This window comes from Camelus bactrianus, chromosome 24, assembly GCF_048773025.1.
Source record: "Camelus bactrianus isolate YW-2024 breed Bactrian camel chromosome 24, ASM4877302v1, whole genome shotgun sequence".
Classification (NCBI taxonomy): Eukaryota; Metazoa; Chordata; class Mammalia; order Artiodactyla; family Camelidae; genus Camelus; species Camelus bactrianus.
Window position 1 is genome coordinate 9102696 of NC_133562.1, and position 14741 is coordinate 9117436.

Consider the following 14741-nt stretch of genomic DNA (forward strand, 5'->3'; position numbering starts at 1 on the left):
AGCCCCAGGGAGGGATCTGAACATACCCCTCATGACGGGTCAGGGTCAGTAGTGAGTTTGGGGTGGATGCTGGGAAGGCCAGGTGGGCTGTGAAAGTGTGCTGTGGACTCTGCTCAGGTGGCGTGGACGCGACTGGGCCTTCCTTCCTTGAGACCCAAGGCCCCAGGAAGCCTAAGTTCTCAGGCACCCATGTCCGCTGGCAGGAGCCAGACCTCGGGGTCTGTGGTCAGAAAGATTTAAGTAACTGAAAACTTTTGGTAGTAGAAACCCAACTAGAAAAGTCATTGCTCCCTTTCTCGAGGCAAGACCAGATTTCAGATTCTCGTTTGTTGGGTTTTTTGCTTTTTTCCTAGTTGTTGTTACTGTCGTGCATCTTAGAAAAAATACATACACGAGTAAGATCTTTTCGGCCTTAATTCTGTCATCCCTGTAGTACAAGCACATGTCATATAGCCTAGGAAAAATTAATTGGAACCCAAGTCATTTTGTTCAACAAATATTTATTTAAAATTTATCTTTAAAGAAAGAAAACAGCCACTAATTGGGTCTCAGATTCTCTTTCAAAGTAAAGCTGCGACTTCCAGGCATAGCCAAGTTGAGAATTGAGGAAACTGTCCAGATTGTTCGGACCAGAGTCCAGCTATGGGGGAAAAAAAAAGAGATTCAGGATTGTTTTTAAACTGAATTTTCCTGTGTTTTTCCCACCTCTAAATTCGTTGCATTTACAGTTTTCTGTACCCGTTACCTTTGCTGATACAGGAGAATTCTTTTTAAGATGACAAAAACACTAATGTCTTGGAATCTGTGTAGGTTATGTTACTGTAACTGAGGACAGTAGTTCTCATTAGCTGGCTCTTCAGAGGCCCATATAAATTATTATCAGTATTATCAAGGAAGTTGTCTGTCGTTGGGTTTTTTTTTTAAACTTCCTTGCTTCCAGCCATATCATCCTCATTATCCTTGGGGTGACTCAAACCATTTGTCTGGTCTTTCCTTCCTGTCTTTGTGTGGAGATGTCTCAGCTGCCTGCCAGGCAACTTGACTGTTTTCGAAATGACTTTATTTTTCAGATGTCGAACACTCTCAGGTTCGCCCAGACCAAAGAACTTTAAGAAGATTCATTTTATCAAGAACATGCGGCAACATGATACGAGGAATGGCAGGTACCACTCTAATGAAAGCTGCCCCAGCCTCCCTGCTGTAGGAGCGGGTGGGCCCAGTGGGAAGGGCGGAGGGGGCCGTCTGAACGGCCAGACCTCGCCGAGGAAGATGAGCGGGGTCTCGTGTGACCTTCCCCAAGACGACTCTTCCCGCCCCACTCCCGCCAGAATCCTCCAAAGAAGTCCGCAGAAAATAGTGCAGCCAAAGGCTGGGTGAGATTTTTAGACTGACTAAAACTGAATTTTTAATAGTACTGAAATATATTTTTATTAAGAAACTTTGAACAGAAGAACAGTTGAGTTTTGGGGGGGATTTTTTTTTTCTTTTTGGTTGTTTCTTTCTGTCTTTTTCTGCTTTGTTGGGTTTTGTTTTCTTTCTTCGCCAGGGCTGTGCACTCCGGTCAGTAAATGACCCACCAGCTCTGTGCCTGAAGTCAGGTTTGGCTCCCTCTTTGATGATACTCATTTAGAAAGGAGAGTCACCACTTTGCCAGCAGATTCTTCCTGGGTCCCCATTCAGGTTCCTGGCCCTGCTGACGTCTGGAGCACATGCTCCTCCAGGAAAGAGCTGCTCATTTGGAAAATGCTGTTCAATGAAAAAGACCATGGTTGAAATGTACGTGACCTTGGTATTAAAACTCTCCCGGCAACAAGTAGATGTGAATCTTTATCGCCAGTATTTCTTATGATTGGAAGGCTAATACCATTCATGGAAGCTGGGAACAGAACTCCAAGACCGCTTGGGGTCCCCTGATGCTCTGTACCCCTGGGGGCAGCTCCTCCTCACTGACCTGTGACCTGGATGGTAGTTCCCCTTGAATAAGAGAGTTAGAGACGCCATCCCAGAGCAGAGGTCCCGCCACAAAGAACATTTTGTTTGATCTCCTGATTTACAGAAGATCATATGGGCCCCATAATACTCTCTAATCTGTACCAAATGAAAATTGCTAAAAAAGTGAGACTTGTGGAATGATTAAGGCCCAGCACTACTATAATTTGGTGTAAGATACACTGTGCAGCCTGAATAACCAATACTAACAATTATAGTGTTTAAAGACTTGTTTTCCTTAGAGTTTATACTTACTTTTTAAACCTCACTTGAATAGAGACCATAATTTTATAGCTACTCAGTGATTTCAGAATGGCAAAATCGAGCTCGCTCATCAAATAATTTTTACATAGTCAGTATGTATTCCTATCTTAAGTACAGAGCTTTAGTTAAAATGCACCCAACTGTCATCTGTGAAATAGAATATTCTGAGTTTCTCTCTCTCACCCTGACTTTCACTGTCACATTTATTGTGCCTTTTCACTTAACCACAATGTTTTCCTTTTGTGGCTCTTACTTACTGAATCCAAACCTTATTTATGCCATTTTTTAGAATAATTATTCATCATTTATTTATATTGGTGTTTTTGTCTATAGTCTCTTGAACCATAAAGTAAACATAAAAAGCCTTAAATTCCTAAATAAAATCAATGACAAAGCCAAAAAGTGTGCCAAACTAATAGTATTCTCCACTTCTCAATGCTGTCGAGGATACAAAGTCAGATAATTACCTGGCATGGTTTGTAGTAAGAGGAAGTAGTTAATAAAAGATTTGGACTAATGAGATTGCCAGTGTATATTACGAAGCTGCCTTCCCCAGCACATCCTTGACCCAGAAACAACGTAGACAGTCCAGAAAGCACACAGTTGCTGGTAGTTTTGCTGGGGAATTTTCAGAGGGAATCAGGAGCGACTGTTAGCTTATCTGAAGATCTGAGGACTGGAGTTTAGGGCAGGAAGCCCCCAGCACAGACTAGGCTGCGGTGGCGGCTGGTTGTGCCTGCCCAGGTGAGGGCTGCTTTTTCTGTGCCGGAGAAGATGAAAGGGCTGGAGGTGGTCTCCTTCCTCCCTCTGGTTGATTTATTAGCAGGGATGGACTGTTCTTAGACAGATGAAAGAAAGAACTCAGGAGGGTGCCAGGAAGAAACTGATTTCTGAAGTGACAGAAGGAAATTGTGGTCAAGAGCTGATGAGTGGGAGGAGGGGACCCAGCCTTTCCAGGAGGGGAGGAGACTCCCCCACTGCAGCTGGGCAGCAGGTGTGAGATCGTCCTGTTGGAGGTGGCCAGGGGCAGGTGGGTGGGATGCAGTGCAGGGTGATGGGCAGGAGGGAACCTGGGTGCGCTCTCAGAAGGGAGGGGCTGGGACTGGTGTGGTGGTGGAGGAGTGGGGGACTCTGATTCCCCCTCCTCAGGTGCGTGGCGCCTGTACACAGCACCACACCAGAGGGGGCATTCCTGCAGCCGGTGCTGGAGCCACTCAACTCATGTTTGCCTGCCTGAGCTGGGAGGAGCGAGGCTTCACAGAGAAGCCTGGAGGTGTTCATTAGAGAGCTGCAAGGTCCATCTGGATTGAGCACAGAGCGGCCTGAGTACTGGCGTGTCTGCCTCCTCCTGCAGCCGGGACGAGAGACTGAAAGGGAGCCTGCTCAGAGCCGGAGGCCCGCAGCCGGCATCCTCCCAGATGGGCAGGCTGGTCCCTGCTCCAGCCCCGACTTGTGCCCCAATCCAGAGCCTCCTTGTGACCTCTGACCAGCACTGAGCAGCTCCTTTCTGGAAGGAGGCAAGCGCATCCAGGCAGATGGTTCCTAATAAAGCAGCTTCTCAGCAATGAAGGATGCGGTGACGCCTGGGTCCAGTCCTTTCAACACTGAGGTGCTGACACCTGCTCTGTGCTGGCACTGTTTTAAGTGATGGGGTGCATCTGTGAGTGAAGCAGACAGTGAGCCTGCTTCAAGGAGTTATAGTCTTGTTGGCGGCAGACGGTAGACAAGTGACTGCATCCCATCAGAGGTGGGATGGACGTGCCAGGGAGGGGAACTGAAGCAGCTCAGGGGGTGCGGGATTGGGGCATGTGGGGTGCCACTGATGGGGAGAACTCTGAGCAGACCTGTGAAGGAGGTGAGGGAGCCAGCCCCGTGCGGGACCAGCGGGGAAGAGCATTCGGGGTGGGTGGAACAGCAGTTGCAGAGGGGCTGAGGCCAGAATGCAGGAGGTGTGCCCGAGGAACTATGGGTGGAATAGACAGAGGGAGAGAGGAGGACGAGACTTGCCCTGGGAAGTCCTGGGGGGGATTGGAAGTCGTCTGCTTGCTCTGTGAGTGAGATGGGAGCCGTGGAGGGGGCTGAGTAGAGGACTGATGTGATCTGGCTTGCGTTTGAACAGGAGCACTTTGGCCAACCAAAAATCCAGGGCAAGCATCGCAGGTCTTCTTTGGTAAACTTATTCTTATAGAAAATTAAAGAGTGTGAGAGTATTGTGTATTGTCTTCTAAGAGTGAATTTATTTTGATATGAAGTTCAAAAATGACTTGAGGTTTTTAAAAGACTGTTCACACATGTATGAGTAAACAATTTGTCACGACGGACAGGGGTCCAAGGCCCTGGGCCATAGAGTCTGGAATGGGCCTGTGACCATCCTGAGGACCGTGGCTGGGGACTGGGAGCTGCTGCTTAGTTAGTAGAGAGGATCCAGTCACCGTTCACTCCAATCTGTGTCTTCACTGACAGCCCGCTGTCTGCGGGGTGAGGACGTTGACCAGACGTGAAGACAGATCTTGGTCCTTGGGGAGGAGACACCCTTGAAAATGACAAACATCAGGAGGCCAGCTGGTGCCAACGGAAAGCTGATTCCTGGCCAGGTGGAACTGGATCAGAGTGGAAGGCGGAGATTCTGAGCATGGAGACCGACGATTAGCCAGGGGCTGTAAGGACATTTATGTCCAGTGACCCTCATGGTCCTGTTATGAAAGAACATCTCCTCTTGGCGCTTTCAACTCTCCGGAGACTCAAAAACATTTGTCTTTGAGAGCGATGGGAGACCAGAGCCCTGGTTTCCAGTGGGCGTCTCCCTCCCACAGGCATTATTTTGCATCCTTTTGAAGTCATCTGGTTTTCGAATGTCTGCCTTGTACACAAGTGATGGCCACCACGTGCACCGGAAGTGGCCGCCTCCTGGGTCAGCTGTGAGAACCATTTCATTCTGAACAGGCAGAGAAGTGCTCTTGGCAGTGACTGGACTGGGCTGTCTCGTCCCTTGAAAGGAATTTTCAAAGAGACTTAAAAGGATTTGAGATGGGAGTGGACAGAGAAGTGAGCTAGCGTTGTGCCTTTAAAGTCTGAACTCATTCGGAAAAACAAAAGTATGAAAGATTCCGACACCTTTTATCTGGTCAAAAAGGTGCAGCGACTGCAGTCAAGGTGTAGCTTTTCTTTTTCATACTGAACATTTTGGAGGGAACTAGGGGAATGGGTAACAACTGAAGTAAGACCTTGTTTGGCATCTCAGCAGTTCCCTTCTGACAGCTTAGTTTACTTTGAAGAATGAGTCAGAGGAAGTGGCACGTTTCAAAAAAACAAAGCAACAAGTTACCAGCTCCGGACAGGCCATCTAGATAGGACAAAAACATTATCGCCTTTTCTCCCTGAAACAAATCTGTCCCTTCCAACAGATGTTGGGCATCTTGTGTGAGGCTCCGTGCAACATCTGCCTTTTCCCAAGCAGGCTTTCCCCTCCCAGAACTTTTGTTCTTTATTAAAAGCCTAGACTCCTCCATCCCCCAAGCAGCAAGAGGCTGGCAGGGAAGCATCTTTATCTGTATCTTCATTGTCTACAACCCATTGTCAGTGAAACCTCAGTCCTGAAGGACGGCGAACGGATAGACTTGGAGGAGCCTTTAATCACCCCAAACCTCACTGAGACTCCTGAGCCCAGCCTCTTATGCACCAAAGTGTCCCCCAGCGCTGCTTTCAAACATGGCTGACCCGTTGATTTTCCTCCGCTTCTTCTCTGGTGCAGTGACCGTGGGAGGGAGGGAGGAGCTGGGGCTGGTGCTGGTCAGCACCACATGCAGGGGTTATGGCGGTTTTCTTATCCATGCCTCGTTAAGAAGCATGGAGGGGATGCTGGCTTTTCCTATGACTCTGCACGAGGCTTTTGAGAGAAACTCCTTTGAAAGCAGCTGTGCCTGGTGCTTCTGGTGCGCCCATGTACGTTGCTGGAAAGCTCTCGGCCTAGGAATGCTTGTTGCTTCTTTTCAACCAGTTTGATTTACAGGAAATAAAGTGAGTCACAGAAAAAAGATTTCGGAGTTGGAGAGAACCTTCCCTGGGTTTCAACTCTCTGCTTGGCAAGAGGGCCTGTGAGCCTGGGGGAGACCAGACCTTGGTCCCCACCAGTGGTACGCGGCAGTCTGGGAAGAAAGCCATCGTCAGCGCCAGCAGACGGCTCAGGGCCGGGGCCGCGCTCAGGACACGGCTCCACGTGCTGTCGAGGAGCACGGATGAGAGGGTGTGACCTCCGTGACACCACACTCCACGTGTTCTCCCCGTGCCTCCCTGTTATGGGCTGGACTGTGTCCCCTCAAATTCACATGCCGAGCCCCAGCCCTCTGTACCTCAGAGTGTGACCTTGCTTGGAAACAGAGTCATGGCAGTTGTAGTTAGTTGAGATTGAGCTGGAGCAGTGTGGACCCCTAATCTAATCTGACTGTCCTTATAAAAGGGGGGAACTTGGAGATGGATGTGCACACAGGGAGAACGCCACACGCCCCTGTAAGGGCTGGTGTTCTGTTGCACAAGCCAAGGGACTCCCAGAGTCTGGGAGAGGTGCTGGGAACACATCCCACCTCGTGCCTTCATCAGAGGGAGCCTAGCCCTTGAAGCCTGGAGCTCGGACTTTCGGCCTCCAGAACCGGGAGATGATTGACTTCTGTCGTGTCAGCCAGCGCCATGGAACAAGGCACATGGCAGCCCGGCACCCCCGCTGTCCCCTAGTCTCTCTCGCTGCACATGTGATCTCTGCTGTCTGTCCCCCCTCCCAGACCCCTCTCTTCTCACCGCATGAACCCATCCCGGGGGGTGCCCCTTTAGCCACGGCCCAGCCACCATCGCTGCCGTAACCACTCCAGGCCCCCCGAGCCCCAGGTCCAGCCCTGCTGAATTATTTACACTAATTGCTTGGTTGAGGGAAGAGATTAGTAAATGCTGGGGAAAAAACCCCACAGAAGTGACATAGGTAGTTTAAACACCGTGCTTTAATTTAAGGCATGCTGGGGGTCATCTGTTCTAACAGGGGCTTGATGCCAGGTCTTTCTTTGCACTGGGGCCCCCGAGCGGAGTCTGTGGCGTTGACCTCACACACGTCATCATTCCCACCCGCTGCTGCTTTGCCCAGACTGGACTTCTTTAGAGTGACCCAAGAAACTCAGTGCAAAATCCTTTTGGAGTTTTACAATTCTTTCCTTATCTTTTATAGCTGCCCACACCTATCTCAGTGGCAGATTTTTCCAGTGACTTGTCTTGTTTGAATATATTTTAAAGCAATCGGTGTTATTGTTGTTTTTTACATAGAAACAAGCCCTTCTTTCCTGTGTTTGTTTTCGCATGTCATTAGTTTGTGCAATCTTTAATGAACAAGGACAAGTGTCACCAGCAAGTACAGCTGGAATAAACAGACGGGGGGCATCCCGACTGATCCGAGCGAGGGTGCAGCTCGGAGTGGGCGTTCTAGAGCAGCCTTCCGGCCTGAGCTTTGCGTGTGTGGTAGGTGTTGGTCACAGTGACCTACAGAGGAATGGAGACCCTGTTGGGTCAGGCAGCGGAAGTCAGGAGAGTTTTAATGCACACTCAGTGCCTCAAATAGGCCTTCCGCTCCTCCTCCCAGCCTTGACTCATACCAGTCCCTCTGCCAGCGTATCTTCTCTTTATAGCCTGGTGCCCCCCTTCCCTAAGGTCTCATTTAGCTGTCACTTCCTCCAGGAAGCCCACCTAGCCTCCTTTGGGCTAGATTAACCCTGCAGTGTGCTCGACAGCGCCCTCTACTCCCCAGTCAGGAAAGTCACACCCTTGTGTAACTGTCTCCCACCCAACCATAAGCCTCGTGAGGATGAGCCCTTGCCCGTGTCCTGCATCTGCAGGTCCCCAGCACCTCGCACAGGGACTGGCACAGATTAAGTGATCCGAAAGTATTTGTGGAAAGGAGGGAGGAGGCGAGGCAGATCGTGTAACTTGTTTCTCAGAAATCTTCCACCACGTCCTGGATTGTAGGACAGGGTACACCTTACCTTAGCAGGCAGCAAAGTCCTGCAGTGTCATCGTAGTGATGTGAGCAGTGATGGAGGTGGCAGTGGAGAGGGTGGTGGCGCTGGCAGTGGGCATAAGAAGACTGGCGCCTCCCCTGATGGCGATGCCACCGTCTCGTACTTGTGGGTCTCAGCGTAGGTCTTCACATGCATTCTGCTGCCTAATTTGCCAGCTCTGTGTCCCCCGACCCCCCTGGCTCCGGTGCCCTGTGTGGCCTCACACGTCATTGGGTAGGTCTGTTTCCCTTCATCCTGAGCTCACCTGTCGGAATCCTGCTCCTCCCAGGTACTTGTCGCAGGCCCCAGCCCCACCGCTTGCTCGGGCTTCTAGGTCCCTCTGCTCCACGGGCTCCTCCCCTCCTGCCAGCCCCCTGGTCTGGAATCTTGTCTCTGGGCACCAGCAAACATTGCGTCAGTGCACAGAGGACCTGTGGCAAGTGGCACCAAGCAGCGCTGGGAAGAAAGTGGCTGAAGGCCAGCGGGTTCCTTTCTCCAGGACTGCCGTCCAGAGTATCGCAAACTGGCTGGCTTTAAACAACAAAAATGCATCCCCTCACAGCTCCGGAGTCCAGGTGCCAGCAAGGCCATGTGCCCTCTGAAGGCTCCGGTGAAGGATCAGCCCTCGCCTCTTCTTGCTTCTGGTGGCTGCCGGCAGTTCTTGGCATCCATGGCCTTCACGTTACTCCCATCCCTGCCTCCGTCACCACGTGGCCTTCTCTCTGCTTTCGTCTGGATGTCTCCAAATCTCTCTCCTTATGAAGTCCAGCCATTGGGTCTAAAGCCCACCCTAATCCAGCGTGACCTCATCCTAGCTGATGACGTCTGCAAAGACCGTATTTCCAAATAAGGCCACAGACACTGGGGATTAGGACTTCCACATGTCCTTTGGGGGAACACGATTCAACCCACAACACCAACATTTCTGAGTGTGTTCTTTCTCGCTTCCTAGACGTGTAGGGATTGAACAACAGAATCTGAGAAGGTGCTTCTACAGGTGTGTCCAGTACCTAGCATGGACCCCTGGGCCGTCGACACCCCTGGGCTCTCCCGCATTGTTGCCAATGTGATTTTCTTTGCTCCAACTATTGAAGTTGGTTGCCTGTTTCTATGTCCTTAAGTGAATATCTTTGCTAAAATGGAATATTCCACCTGGAAGAGATCAAAACTTCTCACAGCCAACAGACACTCCCCAGGGTTCTGGAAATAGAACATGAAGACAACTTTTGGCGTAAGAGAGAACACTTGAGGGTCCTGGATGGCGTTAGACGTTGCCTGGCCTGACACTGTGGGTGCAGGGCTGCAGGGCTGAAAGCAGACTCAGAGAAAGTGGCCCGCAGGGCCATGTCAACGGCGGGGCCCCTGTGCGTCTCCACGCCGTCCTGAGCACTCCAGGATCGCATGGGCAAAGCCTGGCTTTTGGAAGCTTGTGGTCTGAAGCTCCAAGTTCCCTCATACCAGAAACACTTTCCTAAGTCTGGAATTGAAGCTACGTAAGAAGAAAGTCGGACAGCGTTCCAGCAGCAGAGCACTCTCCATGCTTCCTGGAAGGGCTTGGAAAACATTGTGTGTCCAGAGGAAGCTCTGCCCATGTGAGCTGCAGCCCTGGGGAGCTGTTTCTTTTGCTGGTTTTCCCCCTCTGGCAGATGTTTGTGTGGAAATATGATCTTTAATTCCTTAAAAGACCCATCTTCCTGGAGTTAATTCCTCTTTTGAAGTCCTAATCTTCTGTGTAATGCTTTCTGGTCATCTTGACTCCAAGTAAAGTGTTACAGGTCACAGATGGAAAATTATGTGGGCTCTTTGCATACCATTTGGTTATAGAAGAAGATAAGTGTAGCGCCGGAGCCCACTGGAAATAGAGTTTGGCTGTCTTCCATCATTCCTGACAACTAGCATCTGATATAATTCTTTCACAAATACACTCAGAGGAGGTAAACAAATCTGATTTTCTTCTTGAGCGTCTCCATTATGATGGATGTTGCCCCAGTGCTTGTAAAGAGCAGAGCTGCAAATTCACAGGAACCCTCCAGATTCTGGACACGTGGGACCTGTCTTGAGATTCACGCTGTTTGAAGTCACTAGTGCAGGAAACAGACAAGAGCTCGCCACTAGTTGATACTTGTCTCCTCTGCCTAAGGCCTGAAGGCCCTGCCGACTTCAGAGCTGCTGCAGGAAACACGTAGGATGTGTCCTGGGAGCTCCCCTGGCTACTTTCAGCTCCCCCAGGGTGTGAACCGCCGCAGACCTGATGCAGAGCTGCGGGGCGGGTCTCTACTCTGGATTCCTCCTCTGGCCCCTGCAGAGAGTAGGAGTCTAGGGATGGTTGGATCCAAGAATGGAAGGAAAGTGCCCCCGAGTGCAGTCTTCCTGCCTTCCGTCCTTCCTCCCGTCTTCCCCAGCTGCTTGAGAATGGCCAGCCAGAGGAGTACTGACCCTGCCGGAATTGTTGGGAAACAGTCCACACTGTAGTGGCTACACTTGACTTGTGCACAAGAATAACGCTTTTTTCTGAGTGAGACCCAGGCTGCCAGCCTCTCCTGCACCTGACTGGTGAGGACCGCACAGTGCGAGCACTCGATTAAAGTTACGTGCCATTTACCGCAAGGGCACGTTGTGCTTGAAACTTTGAAATAATGCTTACATTTCACATGCACTTACAGTCTCACTTTCTTGTTGTATTGAAAATGTCCAAACAGATTCTGTGTGTGGGAAGGAAGGACACATGAGCACTGAGTGATGAAGGAAATGCAGGAACACTAAGCCTGTTGGGTCTGTGCAACGCATTCCTTCCCCTGCCTGCAGAAGATGCGGATGCTTTTCCTGGGTGGGTGGCGGGGGCCGGTGGCGGGGCTGTGCCCGGGGGCCCTCTATCCTTCCATCCCCAAAGGGGTCCAGGCTGAGTGCAGCAGGAGGAGGAGCCTCCCGGGGCTCCAGCAGCTCCAGTCTCAGGGCTGTTGTGCTCGGTCCCCCTCTGGCCCCACCCTGTGCTCCGCCTGGTGACCTGCGGGCCCTAGAAAGTCTGGGTGAGAGCATCCATGGTGCCTGGTCACACCCACAGGAGTAGGCTTCCTAGTGAGTCTTAGAGAAGAGCAAAGCCCTGAGGCCCGGGGTGGTTAAGAGCATGGTTCACGTCCCCGGACAGCCACCCTGTGTGTGTGCCACCTCTGTCCCTTGACTCTCTCCCACCTCATTGGTTCAGGCATTTAGAATCTGGCACCTAATTAATACTTGACAGGTGTGAGCTATTATTCTGTCTGCCAAAGTCAGTTGACCTGGGCACTGCAGGGACAGCCCTGCTGCCTGTCCCTGTGAGTGAGAGCTGGTGTCCAGCAGGGTGGTGTGCCCAGGATTTAGCTAACCCTCGGCCCTCTAGGCCCTGGTGGCCCACTATGGACATGACACCTCTGTCCTTGGAGCTGTGACCACGGTTGGGTCTCTGCTATCTGATGAGAACCATCTCCCAGGAGAGAGGAGAGAAGTACTTCTGTGTGCCCGTTACACCTTTGTGACAGGCCACATGTGTCATCCTTCAGCTGTTACCTCAACCCAAGAAGGCAATTCCCAGTAAAAATAGTGCATATTTATTGCACGCTTATTACTTGCCTGACACTGTTCTGAGCGCTGTCCCATATGGGGACTCATTTACTCACTCAGTTACAATGTGTCAGTCTCTCCTGTACATCTACAGCACAGTGTCCCTGCCATGCATATACATGCATATATTCATTTTCATATTTTTCTCATTAAAGGTTGTTACAAGATATTGAGCATAGTTCCCTGTGCTATACAAAAGAAACTTTTTTAAAAAACCTATTTTTATATATAGTGGCTAACATTTGTTAAGCATATATAGTGGCTAACAAACTCTGAGCATCTGTTTCTGTTTTGTAGATGAGTTCGTAGGGGACTCATTTATTCTTTACAACATTCTGATAAGAGAGCTACTGATTTTATCCTGTGGTTTTAGAGGAGGAAACTGAAGAATCAGTGTATGCCTGAGGTCATACAAAGGTGACAGAGCTGGTATTTGAAGTTGGGAATGTGGCTTTGGTTCTGGCTTCCAGGTAACGGGTACTCAGGTGCTACTTTGACCCTGGCATTGCCGAGATTGTGTTTCTAGAGGGGCTGCCATGGACTCAACCCTCAGACTTGTTCTCCAAAATAGAAGGGCAGCAAATGTTTAGTAGCACATTGTGATCAGGGCACTGCTGGAATTGGAAATGAGTGGGGGCAGCACCAAAAAGGGAATGAGTAACTCAGTGAAAGAGGGGGAAATGTTTCTTGGGGAGGTGACTTGTGAGCTGGGTTTTGAAGATTAAATAGGAGTTCACCCAGTGTACCTAGTAGGACGTAACAGTCAGAAGAAATAACATGCAGAAGACACAGATAGGAAAGAGCAGGGATTTTTAAAGGTGGGTCTACTGCAAGTACTTTCGCATGGATGAGTGATAAAGAGCAGGGGGAAGTAGTGCCTGTGTGTTGAGGCCACAGAAGCAGAGAGAGCGGAAAGGAGAGGGCCTAGGTTACCATGCCAGGGAACCTGATTTTATCCTGAGCACATAGACAATTGAACATCACAATTTTAAAGCAAGGTCAAAATACCCAAACCTTGATGGAGTTAGTACTCCTGTTTTCCCTTGGTTTTATTTTTATGATTATTGAAGGAAAAGGTTACAAAAGTCAGTAAGTTCCATATCTGATGTGTGTTACCATTGGGCTAAAGAATGTTGGTGTTTAATCTCCTCCACTGTTTCCCCATTTTTTTCATCAGCAATTCTCTTTGGCAAAAGTTATTCTCAGATGCCAGGATAAGTATTTCTGAGGTTTTTTTTTTAATATTTTTAAGTGCCTTTGATTGCATAAGAGCTCATGTAGAACCGTTTCCAGTAGTATCTTTATAGCAGGAATGGAGACTAAGACTGATTATGTAATTGTTCCCTCAGTTTATTCTCAGAGCGTAACATGCTGCCAGCATATAAAAAACCCGAATGATCACAGTGGAATCCGAGTGTCTTTCCTGCTCACGGTTTCTGGCGCTGTTGCTCTTGCATTGTTTACTGCAAAGTAGAAATGGACGGTTTAAATGTGGCGTGACTGTTTGCTCAGCACTGGGCCCCCAGACTCATAGCTCGTCTGCTCCGTCTTGTCTGTGCAGCCCACAGCCAGCACTTCTCACCGGAGAGGGGACTCATGTGTGCTCCTTGGAGACCCTCGCCGGAGTCTCACCACGTTAACATTTGGATAAGGAGAGGCAGCGGACCTCTGCTGCGCTGAGGTTGCATTTTGCAAGAGAGCAGAATGCCATCTGTCAGGGGAGGGGGTGGGAGTGCGCAGATACAGCTATGAATGCTTAATTGCTATAGAATTTTTGTTTTAATTTGAGAGCCTTTGCATTTAGTTTGTGTATTTGTTATTTTTTTTTTTTTAGAATAGTCCTTATCAGTGGCAGAAGATCCTTCTGTAGTATATTTTCAGTGCTGCCATATCGCGACAACGCCCAAGTTGGGTATGTATACGCATGCTTGCTTTGTAGTTCTCCGGGTGAAAACTTCTGACTCCATGTGTGCAATGTGGCCACCCTTTCTATGTCAAAGACCTTGCGTTGCTTTGACACTCCAAATTCAATATTTGTAAACTTGAAAGAGAAAAAAAGTTCCACTTTCTTTTCAGCCAGAAAGCTTCCTTGTTACTGTTGCGCATGTGCGTGTGCATGTGTGTCCTTACCATACCACCTGCTGTTTCTAAACATGCCTTTTGTCACCTCTTCCAATACAGTAAAGCCAGAGCAGTTTGGGGCCCACTCATCCCACAGGGCCTCATCGACTTTTGGAGAAAGGTAGGTCAGGAAAGGAGTCGGACAAATCATGTGGTCATCCTGCCTCCTTGCATCCTGGGCTTGGGGCTGGACACTGCCCAGCAAGCTGGAGCAAGTATCAAAGCCAAGTGGTATCAGGAACAGAGCTGTGTGATTCACCACAGGCCAGAGGAACACACAACTCTCTCGTTCAACAAGCCCGTCCTTCTAAAGCTCTATAAAGAAGTGGATAAGTGAGGCTCTGACCTGGCAGAGCCCTGTCTCCTCATTTGCATCCCCAGACTCTGTGCCGTTGCTCCCCGAGTCTGACTCCTTGTCCCCTCACCTGTTCACTGCACCCACTGTATGCCGTTTGTTGTCAGGGAGCTGCTGGTACTTAGGGCAGGACAGTTACCTGCGTAGGATGCCAGGAGCATTAGGGGATGTCGGCTCTGGTTTCTGCAGACTGAATGCTGGGGTTGCCCTCCAGTCATTGTAACAACAACACATGACCACTGCCCCTTAGGAGGGAGCATGGCCCCAGTGCTGATCCACCATTTATTTATCTTCTAGCATCTTCCATGGGCTCTGCCTGGTCATCTCCATTCACCAGGACCTTCCCTTTCCCCTGCACACCTGTCAGACCTCTGGCCTGTTAA

General features: G+C 49.8%; 1 protein-coding gene across 2 annotated transcripts in view; it reads left to right on the top strand.

Annotated features, from left to right (window-relative positions):
- The window catches only part of CABLES1 (Cdk5 and Abl enzyme substrate 1), an 89714-nt gene that overhangs the window by 41511 nt on the left and 33462 nt on the right, over positions 1-14741 (top strand). For both annotated transcript variants that reach the window (XM_074352138.1, XM_010958050.3), the window contains exons 3-4: positions 1071-1163; positions 13717-13794. In XM_074352138.1, coding sequence (XP_074208239.1) covers positions 1071-1163; positions 13717-13794 — 171 coding nt within the window. The remainder of the gene's footprint in view (positions 1-1070; positions 1164-13716; positions 13795-14741) is intronic.